Source organism: Brassica napus, chromosome A9, assembly GCF_020379485.1.
Source record: "Brassica napus cultivar Da-Ae chromosome A9, Da-Ae, whole genome shotgun sequence".
Classification (NCBI taxonomy): Eukaryota; Viridiplantae; Streptophyta; class Magnoliopsida; order Brassicales; family Brassicaceae; genus Brassica; species Brassica napus.
Genome location: NC_063442.1, coordinates 41408203 through 41425356, shown reverse-complemented (window position 1 = coordinate 41425356; position 17154 = coordinate 41408203). Strand labels below are relative to the sequence as shown.

The window sequence follows — 17154 nt, the reverse complement described above, 5'->3', positions numbered from 1 at the left end:
AATGAACAAGGGATTGTTCATGCGTATCGTTAATCGACTCTCCAATGAAGTTGAATTCTTTCAACAAAAGAGAGATGCTCTCGGCAGGCTTAGTCTCTCTCCACTTCAAAAGAGTACAGCAGCCATTCGTGTTTTGGCATATGGTAATGCGGCTGATGGGGTCGACGAATACCTCCGTCTCGGTGCATCTACTACTCTCTCATGTTTGGAAAATTTTGTGGACGGAATAATTTCTTTATTCAGCGAAGAGTACCTAAGAAGACCAACACCTGCCGATCTTCAACGTCTACTTGATATTGGTGAGTACCGTGGCTTTCCCGGGATGATAGAAAGCATTGATTGTATGCATTGGAAATGGAAGAATTGTCCCACCGCTTGGAAAGGGCAATATTCTCGGGGTTCGGGCAAACCAACAATTGTTTTAGAGGCGGTTGCTTCATATGATCTCTGGATATGACATGCGTTTTTCGGACCGCCAGGTACGTTAAATGATATCAATGTTCTTGATCGCTCACATGTTTTTGATGACGTAATCCAAGGTCAAGCTCCGCAAGTGACATACTATGTCAATGGAAGAGAGTATCGTATGGGTTACTATCTCACCGATGGTATTTATCCGAAATGGTCAACATTTATCCAATCAATTCCATTACCACAAAGTCCGCAAGCAGTTTTATTTGCTCAACAACAAGAAGCTGCCCGAAAAGATGTCGAGCGTGCTTTTGGAGTCCTGCAAGCTCGCTTTGCCATTGTTAAAAATCCAGCACTTTTTTGGGATAAAGCTAAAATTGGAAAGATTATGAGAGCTTGTATCATACTCCATAATATGATAGTAGAGGATGAAAGAGATGGATACTCTCTATTTAACGTTACAGAGTTCCAAGAAGCAGAAGATAACGGGAGTTCACATGTCGATCTTTCGTATTCTACAAATATGCCATCAAATATCAGCAATATGATGGATGCTCGAAGAAGAATTCGTGATAGACAATTGCATCAACAACTGAAAGATGATTTGGTTGAACATATATGGCAAAAATTCGGACAAAGCAACAACTAAGCTGTGATGCTTCTCTCAAATTATTCCACTTTATTTGAATGATGTTTGTTTCATGTTTTATTTACAAATCAATGTTTAAAATGTTATTTTTAATATGTTTTGTTTAATTTTTTTCTTTTTTATAAATATTAATTTTTAATTTCTAAGAATCTTTATTTAAGAGACTAGCATTGGAACACATTAAATGCTGTCGTCTCTTAACCAGATCTCTTAGTACACAATTACTATTAAATATTAGTTATGATACTCATAATGGGTTTTTGGGTTGTACATGCTCTTACTCACACTTACGGCCTAACTGAGGCTTATAACGATCGATATATAACATTTAGGTATTAATATTTACATTAAGATGCAGGGAATTTCATGTATGTACATATGACTGGAATATGTTGTTGCTAATTTTGGACGATGGTTAATGTTGGTTGTTAACAGACATACAAGTATGTAACAAAACATTAATACATAATGATGTTTGGTCTTAGTTGCCGCTGCACCTTAATCTTAAAAAATTGCAAATAATGGTGAACACAAAAGGCTTATACGTACGTATGAAGTTGTATACAAATATAAGCAAGCATCAAATTAAACGGAGAGAGGCGTAGCACGTACCTAGCTATATATATATGTGATGTGGACAATTGATTAGGATGTACGTAGCTATGCTAAAAACAATGTACACGGCCATGTGATGCTTTTATAACTTGTGCCTTTTCTACATATATATATACGACCCAACCTTTGAAATGTAAAATCGTTTACCCTTATAACCATCTCTTGACCTTAGCAATCACTCGGTACCAACAACTCCAACTAAATTCTCACACGCTCTCTTTCTCCCTCTTATAGAATTTCGAGAGTGCGTAAAATACTAAAATGTAATAAGAGTAAGAACTAGTACAACCCTTTTCATCCGCCAAAAATTAACATATGTATATAAATATACAACATTACCATTTACCAAACTTTCATCATGCATATAATACTCGTCATCAAGAATTCCTACTCTTCTCTCTGACAAAGAACACAAAGTAAGTAAGAATGGTACAGACGAAGAAATTCAGAGGTGTCAGGCAACGCCATTGGGGTTCATGGGTCGCTGAGATTCGTCATCCTCTCTTGTACCTTTCTTCTTTCTTTACCATTTTTTCTGCGTTGTTTCATTTATTTCCCCTTTCTGATGCATTCAAGTACATAACCAAACACACACACTCAAACATATATATTACATGCTTTCCTCTCTTTAGTTAGCATATGAACTCCGTTTTAGTATCTCTGTAGTTTTAGCTTCTTATATTTGGTTAACTTATTGCTTATAATACGGACTAAACTCTATAATATGCATGATAAATGGAAAAAGGAAAAGGAGGATTTGGCTGGGGACGTTTGAGACTGCGGATGAGGCAGCAAGAGCCTACGACGAGGCCGCCGTTTTAATGAGCGGCCGCAACGCCAAGACCAACTTCCCCCTCAGGAACAACAGCACCATAGACACGTCTGAGAGCAAAACCGACATTTCAGCCTCAGCCTCTGCATCTTCATCACTCTCTTCCATCCTCAGCGCCAAACTGAGGAAATGCTGCAAGTCTCCTTCGCCATCACTCACCTGCCTCCGTCTTGACACGACCAGCTCCCACATTGGTGTTTGGCAGAAACGCGCCGGTTCCAAGTCTGATTCCAGTTGGGTCATGACGGTGGAGCTTGGCCCCGCCGGCCCCTCCCATGAGCCTACTAGAAAAGCTTCACTAGACGATGTTGGTCTGGCCACTGAGGTTGGCGACGGCGAAGAAGAAGGTGCAATGGACGAGGAAGAGAAGGTTGCTTTGCAAATGATAGAGGAGCTTCTCAATACAAACTAAATAATATTTGCTTATTTATAATATAAACCTATTGTATTGCTGATTTACAGCCATAATTATCAATTATACCCTAATGTTTATACATCGTGTTTATATTTACATGTGTTATATATTGTATCCTCATTTTATGTCCAATAAAATATTAGTATTTGTAACTACAATCCAGGAACCCATTTCCTTTAATTTGCATTTTCTGGTACTCTTATAATTACTTTTCTATAAAATAAAAGTAAAATGATGTTACATAGTACATAACAAATTTATTGCAAGAGTACATGCAATTTATAGCAAAGTGAATATGCTGGTTAATCAGACAGTACACTTTCTAATTAAACTTGTATGTGAGATAAACCACGTCTATATAGGGTTGTTAATGAGTTTATCTTCCTTCATTGGTTTAAGTATGTTGATGTATCATGTATCCTTATAAGTTCTGTTTTCTTGCACGTATGATGAGACTTGACAGTAAACAATTAATGGAGACAATTTAAATGATAATTGATTCCCACTCCCAGGAATCTATCCCAACAGAATCTCGGATGAAGATATCTGTTAATTTTATTTAGCCTTTACCTTTATTTAGCCTTAAATTGTAATTAGTTTAAGCCTAACCTTGTGTTTAAGAATCTTTTTTTTTTTAATATTTTTGGGGGGTTCTTAGATAACTCATTGCTAAGTCTTAGCAGCTTTAGATTCAAGTTTTTCTTATATCTCAATGCCATTTCTATGAAATGAATTCACATTTTACAAAAAAAAAAATCTGTTAATTATAACCTAACTGATGATCTTATAATATTTTTTTGGACTAAAATGATCTTATATTATAAATGCAACATCAAGTGTTATTTTATAGCCTAGAAGTTTTCTAGTTCTAGTTTTATAGCCTAGATTCCACAGTACGACATTATATATTGAATCTTTATAATGGGTATATCATGTATGAAGCTAGTTCATTCGGAATAGTACGTATGATTTAAGATCACTGGACCATCAAAATGAACCATGAGTTCAAGATGAGTAACGATGGACTTTATAAACTGCAATATCTGTATTATAGAGAGAATATCGATATTTTCGCGTGAGCTGTAAAAAAAGATGCTTACCACAAACAAAACAACTATTCATCTAGCCTCTATAAATTACAAAACGTTCATTGTCTAACCAAGAGAGGAAAGTGCATTAACTAAACCAAAGGAATTTGATTATAGACGTAGCTTTCATTTGAGTTCTATTTTTGCAAATAATTCATAAATCATGCGCCAATATCAGCACGTATTATCTTTTATTTATAGAATATCTATCAACGTCTTATTGTGACCTTGAGAATCAAGGACTATATGATTGAATCCTTAAACCTTCCAAATCAACGACCGATCTCTGTTTGTTTGTCTAACCAAATGAGTACGCTTCATCGATCATAAGCAAACATTTTTTTGGAAAACCAATCATATTGAAGCTTAGAGGTATATACGGCAACGTTATGATTGAACTTTTAAGTGTTGTAATAAAAACGGGGAAATTGGGGACGAATTAATTAACTTAATTAGGTTTTTAACGAATGAATATATCAATTAACTCTATCATGACGCATAGAAGAAAAATTAAGAAGTGTTTAAAATAACGAATTGATAAAGTTAAGATTCTTTAACTTTTAAATAGTACAAAAGTTATAACAATTAGGTTACTGATGAATAGCATCAACTTTCACTTCAACAGTAGCTTGTTGGTACTTGTTTGTGCTCATCTTTATGACCTGTCCTCTTTTCACTTTAAACTTGCACTTAACCATTGCATACAAGTTTATAAGTTAATGGTTATAAGTTTATAACATAGATAGATACAAGCAGTGTGAAATGAATATAATGAAGGTAACAAGAAAGAAAAGTGGTGGTGTCTACTTTCTGTTGATAGATCTGGGAACAGTGACACATTACCTTTCCTTATCTTTAAGTATCAACACCCCATCAAACTTAACTATCAAGTCATATGTATCTACTAGTCTACATCCACTTAATGTTTCCACTTCATTATGCATCTACCATCTTTAAAATAAAAACAAAGTAACAAGAAAGATGGGTGACACAAAGTGGTTGTTTTAGTTCCCAAGAATTAAACGGGGGTAAAAATAACAAAGGCTGGACTATTGAGGACGAGTTTGTCAATAACTGAACTCCACAAATAATTAAAATTTAAAATATTCGAAATAATGAAATTACGAAAAGGCCCCTTGTCGATTTTTCAAGCAGAAGAAGCGAGACAGAGAGACGACGACGACGAAGAAGAAAGCATAATAAAAAAGGAATCTCGGAGAAGGAAGGAAGGAAGGAAGGAAGGAAGGATCATGATCCTTGCGGTGTTGTTCGCTAATTCCGTAGGAAACGTCTTGATCGAAAGGTTCGCACCCTTTCTTTCTCTTCATCTATTTTCGCAATTTGTGTTCATTTAGATCAAAATCGAGCTCTTGTGATCTTGTTAATCGATCGAATAAGGGTTATGAAGTTGTTGATTGTGAGATTAATTCATGTCCCAGATCCAAAAGCTTGAAGCTTTTACCCAAAATTAGATTGTTTAGACCCACTTGCCTGCCTTTTGATGTCATTTGTGTTCACTTTGTGACTTTTGTTCATGAGATCTTTGTTTCAGGTTCAATGGAGTGCCAGCTGAGGAACGCCTGACGTGGCGATCTTTCTTGGTTAAGTTGGGAGCTGAGAATCTCAAGGGCGTTAAAAACGAGGAGCTCCTCGTCGCTTGCCACAAGTACCTTTTTTTCTAACTACCTCTACTATCTTTCTTGTAACATTTTGGAGCAGTAGAAGTAATAGAGAGCTTGTTTGTTTGTTTGTGGAGGTCGGTTTATATAGTGTACACAATGCTAGGGGATGTTAGCATCTTCCTTGTTGGCAAAGACGAGTACGATGAACTTGCTTGTAAGCCGCCTCTCTTTTCTCTGTCTCTCTCTCTCAGCTGGTAAGTGATTTTATTTTGAATCTTCTTGCAGTGGCGGAAGCTATCTTTATCATAACAGGGGCGGTGAAGGACATATGCGGGAAACCTCCAACGGAGCGAGTGTTTTTGGATAAATATGGAAGGATTTGTTTGTGTCTTGATGAAATCGTTTGGAACGGTCTTCTTGAGAACACCGACAAAGACAGGATCAAGCGACTCATTCGATTGAAACCTCCTTCTGAGTTTTGATCTCTGCTCCAAAGTCCAACCCATCATACATTCTGCTTCTAGTCATTTTGTTGAATCACTTATCCTGTATCAAATATTTTACTGTTCATTTGTTTTGATCAGACGTGGAGCAATGTGGTGTAGTGATGATGGTTATTGAATCTTAGCTTGAAGATTCCGCCTAATTAGCTTGGTTATAACTGTTTGGGAAGGTTCCTCTAAGAGCTGGTTTTGAACTAATCAATCAGTTCATGTTTGTTTTCCTCTTTTTGCTGGACAAACCAATGGTTTTTTGCTTAAAGCAACTCAAGTATATCCACTTCGGAGGCTTTCCTGATACCGTGGAAAAGATGATAACGTATCAATTTGTCTGAATCTCAGACGCTAGCTGCTTGATTTCTTGTAAATACTAAATAAGAGAAACTGAAACTTCCTTGTCAACTTGTGGACACTCCTGCATCGTGAAATACGTTTTACAGTTTTTATAATCATTTTAGGAATTGTTTTCTCCTTTCCATTTACAAAAAAAAGGACAAAAGGTTTGAGCCTATTCATTTGATTGGCCCTACCATTTACTTGTAGGATAAATGTATATAATTATGAATGCGGTATGCACTAGTAGTTGTTTCGATTAGATTATGTACAAAACTATTTAACTAAGATTTGTAAACGAGTTTAACATGTTAAACTGAGCTTTGTATACTCTTGATTTGGATTACAGATTTGGTTTTATCGGCCCTTCGTCATGGGAAAAGACTAGCTATATATATGGAAATTAATAGTACACATTAAAAAATAAAAGGTGTCCAGTGTTGGTGTTTCGTGTTTTTTGAAAGTAAGTGACAAATCAACACTCACAATATATATAATAATAATCGATTTTTAAAGCTTATCACTTCAATAAAGTTTGATATAATTGCAGTATCTTTAGGGTATGAAACTATGAAATGAGATCATAAAATCATGCGAGATTAGGAAAACGTAACAGCCAGGCTAAAATCTAAAGGGGTTCAGCAGGGTTTCTTTTCCATACAGTATATAATACATGTGTTTCTTTTTCTCTCCGACTCGTATTGTTAACTGTCGTGATTTTCTAAAAAAGAGATTTCATTTTTTTTTTCTTTAATACTTCTTTCATTTATCATCTTTTGTCTGAATCTCTCTGGAAACGGCAACAAAAGACCAAAGTCTTTGCATAAGACAACAAAAGACTTATGTTTGGTAATTGCCGACGTGTCCGGTATGATCTTAGTCTTTGTCTTAGTCTTTGTTTAGTTAAAAGGAAAAAAACGAGAAGTTGTGATTGTCCGAGTCAGCTTGTTTGAGTTCTTGCGTATCGAACTCAACCCGACATTGGTGGGTTCTCAACATATTCCCTCTGTAATCACCCAATTTCGCATATTTACACCATTCTTTTTACCAATCACATCATTTACATTATTCTATGTCGTAGTTGGTATTATGTAGTAGTAGCTAGTTCTTCTTCATCACATTCTGAATTACTTTCTAATCATTTCTTTTACGTAGTATACAAGAATATTCGATCATGACTTGTATTTATGTAACCATATATATATATATATATATATATTTATTTTCAACATATCGTCCATTTATTTTTACTTTTCTTAAATCTTGTTAAGTTTCTAATATCTAAATTATACCAACTAAATAAAATATGATGTTATAGACCTAATTTTGGCACGTTTAAGTATGAATATTAAATTTTCTAAAAACCCTAAGTTTCCATTTGCTTAGAGGCCTTCTATAAATACAATATCATGGCCAAGTCTTTGATTATCAGATAAGTTATCCAATCAATATACACTCCTGCACATCTATATTCACAATTTCACACTCACAGCTACTTATATAGCATTCTGCAAGGCGGCGTTGCATTTTTGTTTTATACTGTCCTTATGAGTTTTCTTAAAATGAAGGAAAACGCAGTCAACCCTCTCCGTCTCACGTCACTGAACCATGTGTCTCTCTTGTGCCGATCGCTCGAAGAGTCGATGAATTTTTACCAAAAGGTCTTAGGGTTCTTCCCAGTTCGAAGACCTGAGTCTTTAGATTTTGAAGGCGCTTGGTACCCTCTCGTAGTTATCTTTTTATTAATATATGTATATGTTTGAAATTATGAAAGAGTTTACATAAAACAATAAATGAGTTTTAAAACTTGTATGTGTTTTTGGGTTAGGTTGTTCGGACATGGAATTGGAATACATCTCTTGCGTTCCACAGAGCCTGAAAAACTTCCCAAGAAAACTGCGATTAATTCCAAAGATAACCACATCTCTTTTCAGGTTAATTTTTCATCTTCTTTTGAGCAGTTTAAAACCTGAAACATATATTAGGTTAAACAATCACACAAGTTAGGTTCACACAAGCTCTGTATTCCCTTAAGATAAGAAAGAAAGCACACAAAATGTTCCCTTCAGAAACTTGTATAAATTTATGAATATTTTATGCAAAACACCAACTTAAGAACTATTTATTTAGGGAGGCAAAAAAGATCCAAAGTTGCTCCATACTGAACTGTTAAGTTACTAAATACTGAAGGTAGAATGAACAGTAGAATTTAATGGGACTTGTAATAACTTTGAAAGAAAGAAACTGAATTTGCGAGACAAGCTATCATGAGGAAAGGACAAGCAAAATGTTAAAATAGGAGAAAACAAGGTAGACTTCTATAGGTCAATGAAAGTGGAGTTTTTATAGGTCAAAGTTTTGAAAGATAGAAGTTTTCATATTTCAATCATTGACAACAAAATATTTAGTTTTAAGAATTGAAACATCCTTTTTGTGTGTAAAGAGAAATGAGATCGCAGACATAAAAATCATACCATGTATATATAGGTGTTGCTCTGTTTTGGGCATATGTATGATTATTATTGCAAATCTCGGTGTAGTTTAGAAGACATGTTAATTGTGGAAATGTAGTGCGAGAGTATGGCAGCAGTGGAGAAGAAGCTTGATGAAATGGAAATAGAGTATGTGAGGTAGATAGTAGAAGGAAGAGGGATCAAAGTGGACCAGATCTTCTTTCACGACCCTGATGGCTTCATGATAGAGATCTGCAATTGCGATAGCCTCCCCGTTGTCCCCCTCGTAGGAGGACTGGCCCAGTACTGCGCAAAAGTTAAACTTCATCAGATGGGGCAGCCACAACCGCAGACTAATTAAGATCCACCCTTTACTATCTCTGCTATTGTTGTGTTTGTGTGTGTGCTTTGGGTGTGTTTGCTTTTGTGTGTGATGAATAAGAGACCGATCAACGGGAATCAGTGAACGTGATTCCCCCCCGAGGGAATTATCATTCTCGTTATATGATATAACCACCAAGGGAATTAGTGTTACATATATTGTTTTAGTTGGTTTCTGTTGTTGTCGTGTGTCCACATTGGGTGTGTTTGTTTTTGGATGTAATGAATAAGAAACCGACGTGAATCAGTGAATGTGATTCCCCTAGAGGAAATGATCATTCTCTCGCTTTTCTTATCATATAATGTTACTAAAAGAGAAATATTTTAAAATAAAATTGTGTTTCAGAAAAATAAATGTTTTATATTTTCTATTTATTTTTAATAGTAAATTTTAAATTTCAAAAATAAAATTATTTTAAAAAATGTATATGTTTTGAATTTTTTGTGCAAATTTAATAGTTAATAATGATAAATTGTAAATTCAAAAAGTATTATTGTATTTATTCAAATACTATTGGGTTAAGCTGATGGAAAATAGCTAAATACCAAAAAATGATGTTTTTATAATCAACTTTTGATATGTTTGTAAAACATAGAAATTAATCATTTAAGCACAGAGGGAAAAATCATATGACCACCAAAGAGAATAATGCTTACATATATTGTTTTAGTTGGTTCCTAACAAGTCACACAACACTTGTGTGTGGTGTAATATATATCCGATTCTAAAATGAGATTTTTTTGTGTGATAGATGTACTTGTGATAGATCTACCAAAATAAACACATGCATGCCGAAAGGTACAGTACATCTAATTAAGAAAACAAAATATTACAGTATAGCTATTTGTCCTAGTATCGAACTTTTAGGTTATAGAGGGCTTTTAATTGGGGTCGTATGGAGTGTTTCACAAATCTAATAAGAGAATCATATTCAGAAGTTATTCGCCTCAATTTGGAATGTTCTCTTGGCTTTAGATTTATCGAGTTATTTACCCGAATTCACACCAGACAAGTAAAATAATAAATGACATACAATATTTTTTACCAACTAGTAACAATATGCATACTAGACGTTCGGAGTCAGCTAGCGCATATATATAAAAGAAAGAAATAATACATACGTAGTAATACATACATAGAAGTGTGTATTGATAAATAATATTATAGGCCACGGGAGAGCATGTTTTCGATGGATTCGAGACGCTGGAGAAGAAGCTAGCTGCTTTCTGAAGTTTGTGATGAAAGCTTCCGCGCACTTGTCCACGTCCATGGATGCCTTTCTCTCTACCTTCTTATTATTCCTCGTCTCTGTAATAACGATGTTAGTAAGTACCATTACCACTTTCTTGCGCCGAACTCATCTTCAGATTGTTCTTGTTGTTGTTGTTGTTCATCATGATTGATATGTAGGAGTGTTTGTGTTTCCTGGTTTTGATTTAGGGTGAATTGTTTGTGATATTTAGGATGCTCCTAAACCTATGTATTTATAGGGGAATTTTGATAATACTTTCTTTATTAAAAAACAGAATTAGATTTGAAGGAATCAATAAGACTTTTTACTCTATACAGGAACCATATTTGAATGTTGAAGGAATAAAAAAGGAATCTTGAATCTCAAGTTACATACGCGACTTAGGAGGCTGAGGAACCATCCTGAAACCACCGAATGTATTCTCTGCAAATGATCATAGTTATACTATGAATTTCACCCCAAAAAGTTATTATCTAATTTGGTTCTATATTTTACAACAAAAAAAAATCGTGATATATAAGAAAAAAAATCCATTGGCATGCAATAAAATAAAAATAAAAATTTGGATATAAACAGAATCAAATCTAAGATTTCTGCATGGACGAAATATAAAGATATTGCCTGACTATTGAATTTGACTTTATCAATATGAAGAAACAAGTAAGCAAGCAAGATTCCAAATAAAAACTAGACAAGATTGACCATTTTATATATATATTAACCAAGTTGTTTACACGGAAAGAATTACGGCTTAAGCATCGGAGATCAGCTTCCTTAACTCACCTCCCCCTCTTACCGTTGACGCCGCTCCGGTAACCTTTTCCGCTTTTTTCTTGTTTTAACCAAGAAGATCGATTAAAATAACAAAGAAGAGATCATAAGGCTTAAGTTAGCATCTAACCTTTCCAAACTGAACTAGTAAATCTTAGGCAGATCCGTTGAATCAATTTACAAACATGTACCATAATTAATTAACTATTTGGCTCAAAGCCTACGTACGTGCATGTATGTTTACAACTTTACTTTGGACAGCTGGAGCCGTGGAGCGTTACTGGCTACCCCCAAACATCTATCCATTCTTTAAGCACATCAATAGTTAAAATATTTGAATCACTAGTTTAGGATGTTATTTTCGAATTGTTTATTACAATTTTCTTATCAATTACGATGTGGAGCTGTTATGGATTGCTCCGTATCACATCACTAATGTAAAATAAAATAAAGGATAGTGAGGAAAATATATATTTTAAAAACTCTAAACTACAAAACAGGTTACCTTTTTATAAAGCTGTGTAAAATATACCACATTCTTTAGATTTATCTTTAGATTTTAAGATTAAGTAATCAGTTTTGAATGCCAACATTAGGCTTCAACTCCATGTTGGTGTTATGTTCTCTGCTTGACATGATCCTATTCCTAAATATATTCCTCTTTTAATCCCAAATAAGCCAACCAAAGCTCGAGATCATTTTACAGTTAGTAAATGAACCGTCATAGAGGGCGATTGGTTTTCCCGCTACCATCCGCAAACACAACTTTTGCGGTTGGTAGCGGTTGTCGGCGGTTTGCAATATTCACTCAAATCGCTCTAAACCGTTTTAAACCGCTCTGAATCTCATAAATCCAAAAGCCGGTTCCAGCTAGCGTTTGCGGTTGCGGGCGGTTACGGGAGAGTAAAAAAAAATTCTTTTTTTTAAGAGTAATTGGCGTAGATGCACCCAAAAACCCATGTAATTTGTCATATAACCTTGTTTCTTTTTAATATTTTTAGTGACTATAATATCCTTATCTATATCTCTCTCTCTTCTCCCTTTTATGTGTTCTAATCTCTTTATGTCTCGTATAAATTCTTCAAATCATCTTCTGATTCAACACAAATCTTTATTTTTTTATTCTGAATCTTTTGACACCCATAATGTTAATCTTATTATCTCACCCCAATTCCAATGTTTCCAATTTCGAATCACAATCAACTTTTAGATAATATATACGTTAGTAGGTATTTTATTACTTACCTGCTATTATTTAGATTTTAATGGATTCTTAATCGATACATGAAGTGTTAGCTGTTACAAATAGATTTAGAGATAACTAATTAATTGTTAATAGTTTCATTAACTGATATATGATTTGTTAGTCGATACATTTGTTTGATACATAGATTGTTAGATGATACTGAAATTATTAGCGAATATGTTAGTTGGTATGTAGATTGTTACCTGCTATGTAAATATTTAGCTGATAGATCTAGAGTTACTTGTTTTCGACAAAGCATAAGGGCATTTTTGTCCGCACAGTGTTAAAAAATTACTCATTTTTGGGTTATCCATAATTATGGGCATTCAGCAAATTTAGACCTTAATTGAGGATATTCCACACATTGTCTCTTTTTTTAAAACAATATATATACAAAAGTAAAAATATTTAATAAAAAATTTAAAATTGAAATTATGAAAATATTAAAATATATCTATTATATTTTAATTAATATTATAAAATTTTATAATAAAAACAATTTCAATAAATTTTCAAAAATTAAAATTATAACTTTCTAAATATAAATTTTATATTTATTATAATTTTATAATTTTTGATATTTTTATAATTATATTAAATGTAAATATTGTTAATTTATTATTTGACTGTTACCGTATTTGGTAGTTAACCAGTCATAAGTCACCCGCAAACGCACCAATTTTTAACCGCAGTACCAGTCGTACAAATCTCTTAAAACTGCTAGAAACTGCAACCGTCCACATCCACAAACTCTCGCAACTGCAACCGCTGCGTTTGAACCAGTCAGGCCCATAGTTAAATTTATCCATCCAGTAAGTGGTCTCGACCCATACATGATCGTCCCATAAAATCATTAAAAACGACTAAACTAGCAATAAGACATTTGTTTAGAGACAAATGCCAACATTGGGCTTCAAAAATACTGGGCCGAAGGAGCCGCAGACGTTAGCAGGCCCAAAGAGACATATCTCAAGAAACGACCCGGTGAGACTCCCCTCTGACCAAACCGACGGCTATGGCAACCATTTTCAGATTCTCACTTCGACTACTCCCGGTCTCCGCCGCCGTCACATGTCGCTCAACCCGATTCCCCGTTTCAAGACCCGACACCTCATTCTCGTTGAACCATAACCTCTATCATTTCTCCTCTTCTTCTTCATCCTCTTTGAAGACCAAAGCCGGTTGGCTACTGGGTCTTGGGGACAAGAAGAAGAAAGTGGACTTACCGGATATCGTGGCAGCTGGAGATCCGGTTCTACACGAGAAGGCCCGAGAAGTTGACCCGGAAGAAATCGGGTCGGAGCGTATACAGAAGATAATTGATGATATGGTTAAAGTAATGAGATTAGCTCCTGGAGTTGGCCTTGCTGCTCCTCAGATCGGTGTCCCCTTAAGAGTAAGTAAAAAAGTCTAACGCTTTTCTTTTCTTCTTTTTAAAAATGTTAATGATTAAACTTGTTTCCATGGTGATGATTCAGATCATTGTTCTTGAAGATACAAAAGAGTATATCAGTTACGCACCAAAGGAGGAGACTTTTGCTCAAAACAGACGTCCCTTTGATCTTATGGTAATAAAGATTTAGTCATTCAAGTTGTTAAAATTAGTGAGAGTTAACTTTTTTGATGTGTTAGGTAATGGTGAATCCGGAGCTTAAAGCGAGCAGCGACAAGAAAGCTCTCTTCTTCGAAGGATGTCTGAGCGTTGATGGATTCAGAGCTGTGGTGGAGAGACACCTTGAAGTGGTAGTGACGGGCTACGATCGTCAAGGGAAGAGGATTCAGGTGAATGCTTCGGGTTGGCAAGCGAGGATTCTGCAGCATGAGTGCGATCATTTGGATGGTAATCTTTATGTTGATAAGATGATACCACGCACTTTTAGGACAGTAGATAACTTGGACTTGCCTCTAGCTGAAGGCTGTCCTAAACTCGGACCTCAATGATAGACAGATTCTTCAACAGAAAGTTTGTTATGTAATTTTTGTAATGTTTTAAAGCTTCATGTCTCTTTACGGACAGTATTATTAATTTTAAGACAGAACATATCACACATTAAGACAGCTATGTTTTTTTTTTTTAAATTGGAAATGTTGTCTAGCTCGTTATGGACAAGACACGGCGGCGAAGGCGTGAAATGCGGCGGTGATCAAGAAAAAAAAAACAAATACAGAGATGAAAAATTTGTCTGAAAAAAAAAGACAGCTAATTTACAATCAAACATAAAATTCAAAGTATTGCGATCTATAAGCTTTAACCGGAGAGATTCGAAAATGAACAAGATTGTATCAGAACACACAAAGAGGATCAAAGACAGTATACTTTGGTGATCTCTTTAGTTTTAAGCCTACCTTGATCTGCGTTTCGGTGGCTTCTTCCTCGGATTATTCTTCTTCCCCGGCGGTTTCTTCCCAAACGCAGTGCAGCAACCGCATGTCGAGAGTCTCGGAGACGGCGGATCCACCGCGGGAGACACTCTTCCGGTTGTTCGGTGATGGCGTGGAGCTCCTCCGCCGTTGGATCGACTCCTCTCGAGTCCTCCAGCAGCTGTTGGTGGTGGTACGCTTGTTTTGATAGGTCTGAGCTTGTCTTTCTCGTCGCCGGCGATCGGTTTCTCTTGCTCTTCCGACATAGGCTTAGGCTGTTCGTCGCGTTGACTTTCGTCTTTCTGCTCCGTGGCTTGTTTGTTAAGCTCGGCGATGACACGGTCGTCGAAGACTATGCCGGAAGATCCCTGACGGCGGAAGGAGATGGTTGATCTTTGAAGACCCTCCATGGATCTCTCTCTCTCTTGATTTCTTCTTTTGAGCTAAAAGACTAAAAAGTGATAAGGCTTATAAGTGTGTGATTAATCAATCATTGTGTTCAGACTCTCTTTCCTTTTTATTTCTGTCATCACTATTTAATTGACGCCGGTCCACTATTATTACTAATATTTATTATTTTGATGAATCGATAAGATGATGATGTTTTGAATTTGTTTTTTTTCGTAACAACTAGTATCACTGTTATCAGAATTAATGTATTAGCAAAAGTAACGATAACAGTGATACTAGTTGTTACGAAAAAAAACTGGTTTGAAAACCAAACCTAATTAACAGATATAAGAAATTTAAAATATTTTAAAATTTGAAAATGCAAATATTGAATGATCATATAATTCTACGGAACATCAAAGATTCATCAGAAAACTGTATGAATCTTTGGAATCTTAATGCCACATAATCCTCTTTAATACATATTCAGATCACATATATGTTGGGTTTTTATTTTATTTTTAAAAACTCAAATGGCGTAAACATTTTTATTACTATTGTTTTATAATCAAGTGGCGTGGGTTAGATAATAATTAAGCTTAGAAAGTAGAAACAAACACGGGAATTGACTTATAGGACACGATTTAATTTATAATAAAATCTTCTCCTTCATTGGGTGACCAAATATATTTACTATATTTAGGTGAGCAAGTGAGGATGGCATTAGTCATTAGATACCAAATCTCTAGTTTGACATTTACAAATCTCTAGTTTGAGATGAAAATAATATAAAAATACGGATAGGTGAAAGTGGGACATTTTGTAAATCAAGTTCAACTTCACCGTGTAATATATAGTTTTATTTAAGCTAAATAATTTACGCTCTTATGTTCTTTTTCCTCAGAATCAATTAAGAAAACTAATAACATGTAGCGAACCGGTTTTATCAGAAGATAAATAAACGGTCAACAACGGCTATTATGTATTGGCTAAATCTCTTTACATCACAACATTAACAAATTGAGATTTTATAACTCACAAATCTTGATATTTCATTATCGAGTAATTACAAAATGGGCAGTTACGAATGCAAGTTTATTATAATGCTACACCACAATCAATACTCTATATATGATAAAGGGATGAAAAAACAATCCTTCTAACGTCTAAATAAGTAATGACTTCAAAGAAAAAAGGAAGCACTGGACGGCAAAGAATACGGATGGCTAAGATAGAGAAAGAGAGCCACAGGCAAGTAGCATTCTCCAAACGCAGAGCTGGTCTCTTCAAGAAAGCTAGCGAGCTATGCACTTTGTGCGGTGTAGAGGTCGCAATAATCGTATTCTCACCCGCCAAAAAGCCTTTCTCGTTCGGGCATCCAAGCGTCTACTCCGTGCTGGACCGGTACAGGAACAATACTTCTTTTCAGCAGCAAAGTCAACCGCGGGAAAACACAGCAACGCGGAGCGAGTTGAGTTTGGTGTTGAGCCAACTGGAGGAAGAGAAGAAGAAAGGTGAGGAGATGAGGAAAGCGAGTGAGATGGCTAAATGGTCGGTGGATGAAATGAGTTTGCTTCAGTTACAGGAAATGAGATATGCGCTAGAGGAGCTGAGGAAGACAATGGTGGTGCCTCCTCCTTCTTACATGAACTCAATGTCTACTGGTTTTTCTTGTATTTATAATTCAAGCTATGTACATGCTTCTTCCCGAGTCACATATAAACTGTGATAAAAAGGAAAGAAGGAAATTTACAGTTATAGATGGTAGTAGTGCTTTTTGGCTATGAACATGCTTGCTCTTTTTTCAATTTTGGTTATATATTATTCTCATTTC

General features: G+C 35.2%; 5 protein-coding genes and 2 non-coding genes across 7 annotated transcripts; 5 read left to right on the top strand and 2 right to left on the bottom strand.

Moving 5' to 3' along the window:
- Positions 1–1765: 1765 nt before the first annotated feature.
- Positions 1766–3147, top strand: LOC106364552 (ethylene-responsive transcription factor WIN1-like). Its single transcript, XM_013804101.3, has 2 exons — positions 1766–2181; positions 2421–3147. The coding sequence occupies exons 1-2, from the start codon at positions 2102–2104 to the stop codon at positions 2917–2919; spliced, it is 579 nt and encodes a 192-aa protein (XP_013659555.2). The 5' UTR covers positions 1766–2101; the 3' UTR covers positions 2920–3147.
- A 1963-nt stretch (positions 3148–5110) lies between these two features.
- LOC106367063 (TSET complex member tstD-like) lies at positions 5111–6278 on the top strand. The gene is made up of 4 exons (XM_013806750.3): positions 5111–5313; positions 5563–5676; positions 5767–5846; positions 5918–6278. The coding sequence occupies exons 1-4, from the start codon at positions 5126–5128 to the stop codon at positions 6112–6114; spliced, it is 579 nt and encodes a 192-aa protein (XP_013662204.2). The 5' UTR covers positions 5111–5125; the 3' UTR covers positions 6115–6278.
- Positions 6279–7060: 782 nt separating this feature from the next.
- BNAC08G38920D lies at positions 7061–9561 on the top strand. The gene is made up of 3 exons (XR_007316684.1): positions 7061–8182; positions 8294–8399; positions 9037–9561. It is a non-coding gene; the product is annotated as a glyoxylase I 4 (transcript).
- Positions 9286–13560, bottom strand: BNAA09G56800D. Its single transcript, XR_007316685.1, has one exon. It is a non-coding gene; the product is annotated as an uncharacterized BNAA09G56800D (transcript).
- Positions 13553–14623, top strand: LOC106367064 (peptide deformylase 1A, chloroplastic/mitochondrial). Its single transcript, XM_013806751.3, has 3 exons — positions 13553–13965; positions 14048–14137; positions 14202–14623. Exons 1-3 carry the CDS (start codon positions 13585–13587, stop codon positions 14508–14510), a joined length of 780 nt encoding a protein of 259 aa, XP_013662205.2. The 5' UTR covers positions 13553–13584; the 3' UTR covers positions 14511–14623.
- A 70-nt stretch (positions 14624–14693) lies between these two features.
- Positions 14694–15470, bottom strand: BNAA09G56820D (uncharacterized protein At1g15400). Its single transcript, XM_013806752.3, has one exon. The coding sequence runs from the start codon at positions 15338–15340 to the stop codon at positions 14912–14914; it is 429 nt and encodes a 142-aa protein (XP_013662206.1). The 5' UTR covers positions 15341–15470; the 3' UTR covers positions 14694–14911.
- Positions 15471–15689: 219 nt separating this feature from the next.
- Positions 15690–17059, top strand: LOC106363112 (agamous-like MADS-box protein AGL61). The gene has a single exon (XM_022691873.2). The coding sequence runs from the start codon at positions 16498–16500 to the stop codon at positions 17047–17049; it is 552 nt and encodes a 183-aa protein (XP_022547594.1). The 5' UTR covers positions 15690–16497; the 3' UTR covers positions 17050–17059.
- The last annotated feature ends 95 nt before the right edge of the window (positions 17060–17154 follow it).

Bases quoted from the DNA above. Each gene is read 5' to 3' on its own strand.
- LOC106364552 (XM_013804101.3), top strand. From the start codon at position 2,102: ATGGTACAGACGAAGAAATTCAGAGGTGTCAGGCAACGCCATTGGGGT. The intron at 2,182-2,420 runs GTACCTTTCTTC...AAATGGAAAAAG, and splicing joins GAGATTCGTCATCCTCTCTT to GAAAAGGAGGATTTGGCTGG.
- LOC106367063 (XM_013806750.3), top strand. From the start codon at position 5,126: ATGAAATTACGAAAAGGCCCCTTGTCGATTTTTCAAGCAGAAGAAGCG. The intron at 5,314-5,562 runs GTTCGCACCCTT...TCTTTGTTTCAG, and splicing joins GGAAACGTCTTGATCGAAAG to GTTCAATGGAGTGCCAGCTG. The intron at 5,677-5,766 runs GTACCTTTTTTT...TTGTTTGTGGAG, and splicing joins CTCCTCGTCGCTTGCCACAA to GTCGGTTTATATAGTGTACA.
- LOC106367064 (XM_013806751.3), top strand. From the start codon at position 13,585: ATGGCAACCATTTTCAGATTCTCACTTCGACTACTCCCGGTCTCCGCC. The intron at 13,966-14,047 runs GTAAGTAAAAAA...GTGATGATTCAG, and splicing joins AGATCGGTGTCCCCTTAAGA to ATCATTGTTCTTGAAGATAC. The intron at 14,138-14,201 runs GTAATAAAGATT...TTGATGTGTTAG, and splicing joins GACGTCCCTTTGATCTTATG to GTAATGGTGAATCCGGAGCT.
- BNAA09G56820D (XM_013806752.3), bottom strand. From the start codon at position 15,340: ATGGAGGGTCTTCAAAGATCAACCATCTCCTTCCGCCGTCAGGGATCT.
- LOC106363112 (XM_022691873.2), top strand. From the start codon at position 16,498: ATGACTTCAAAGAAAAAAGGAAGCACTGGACGGCAAAGAATACGGATG.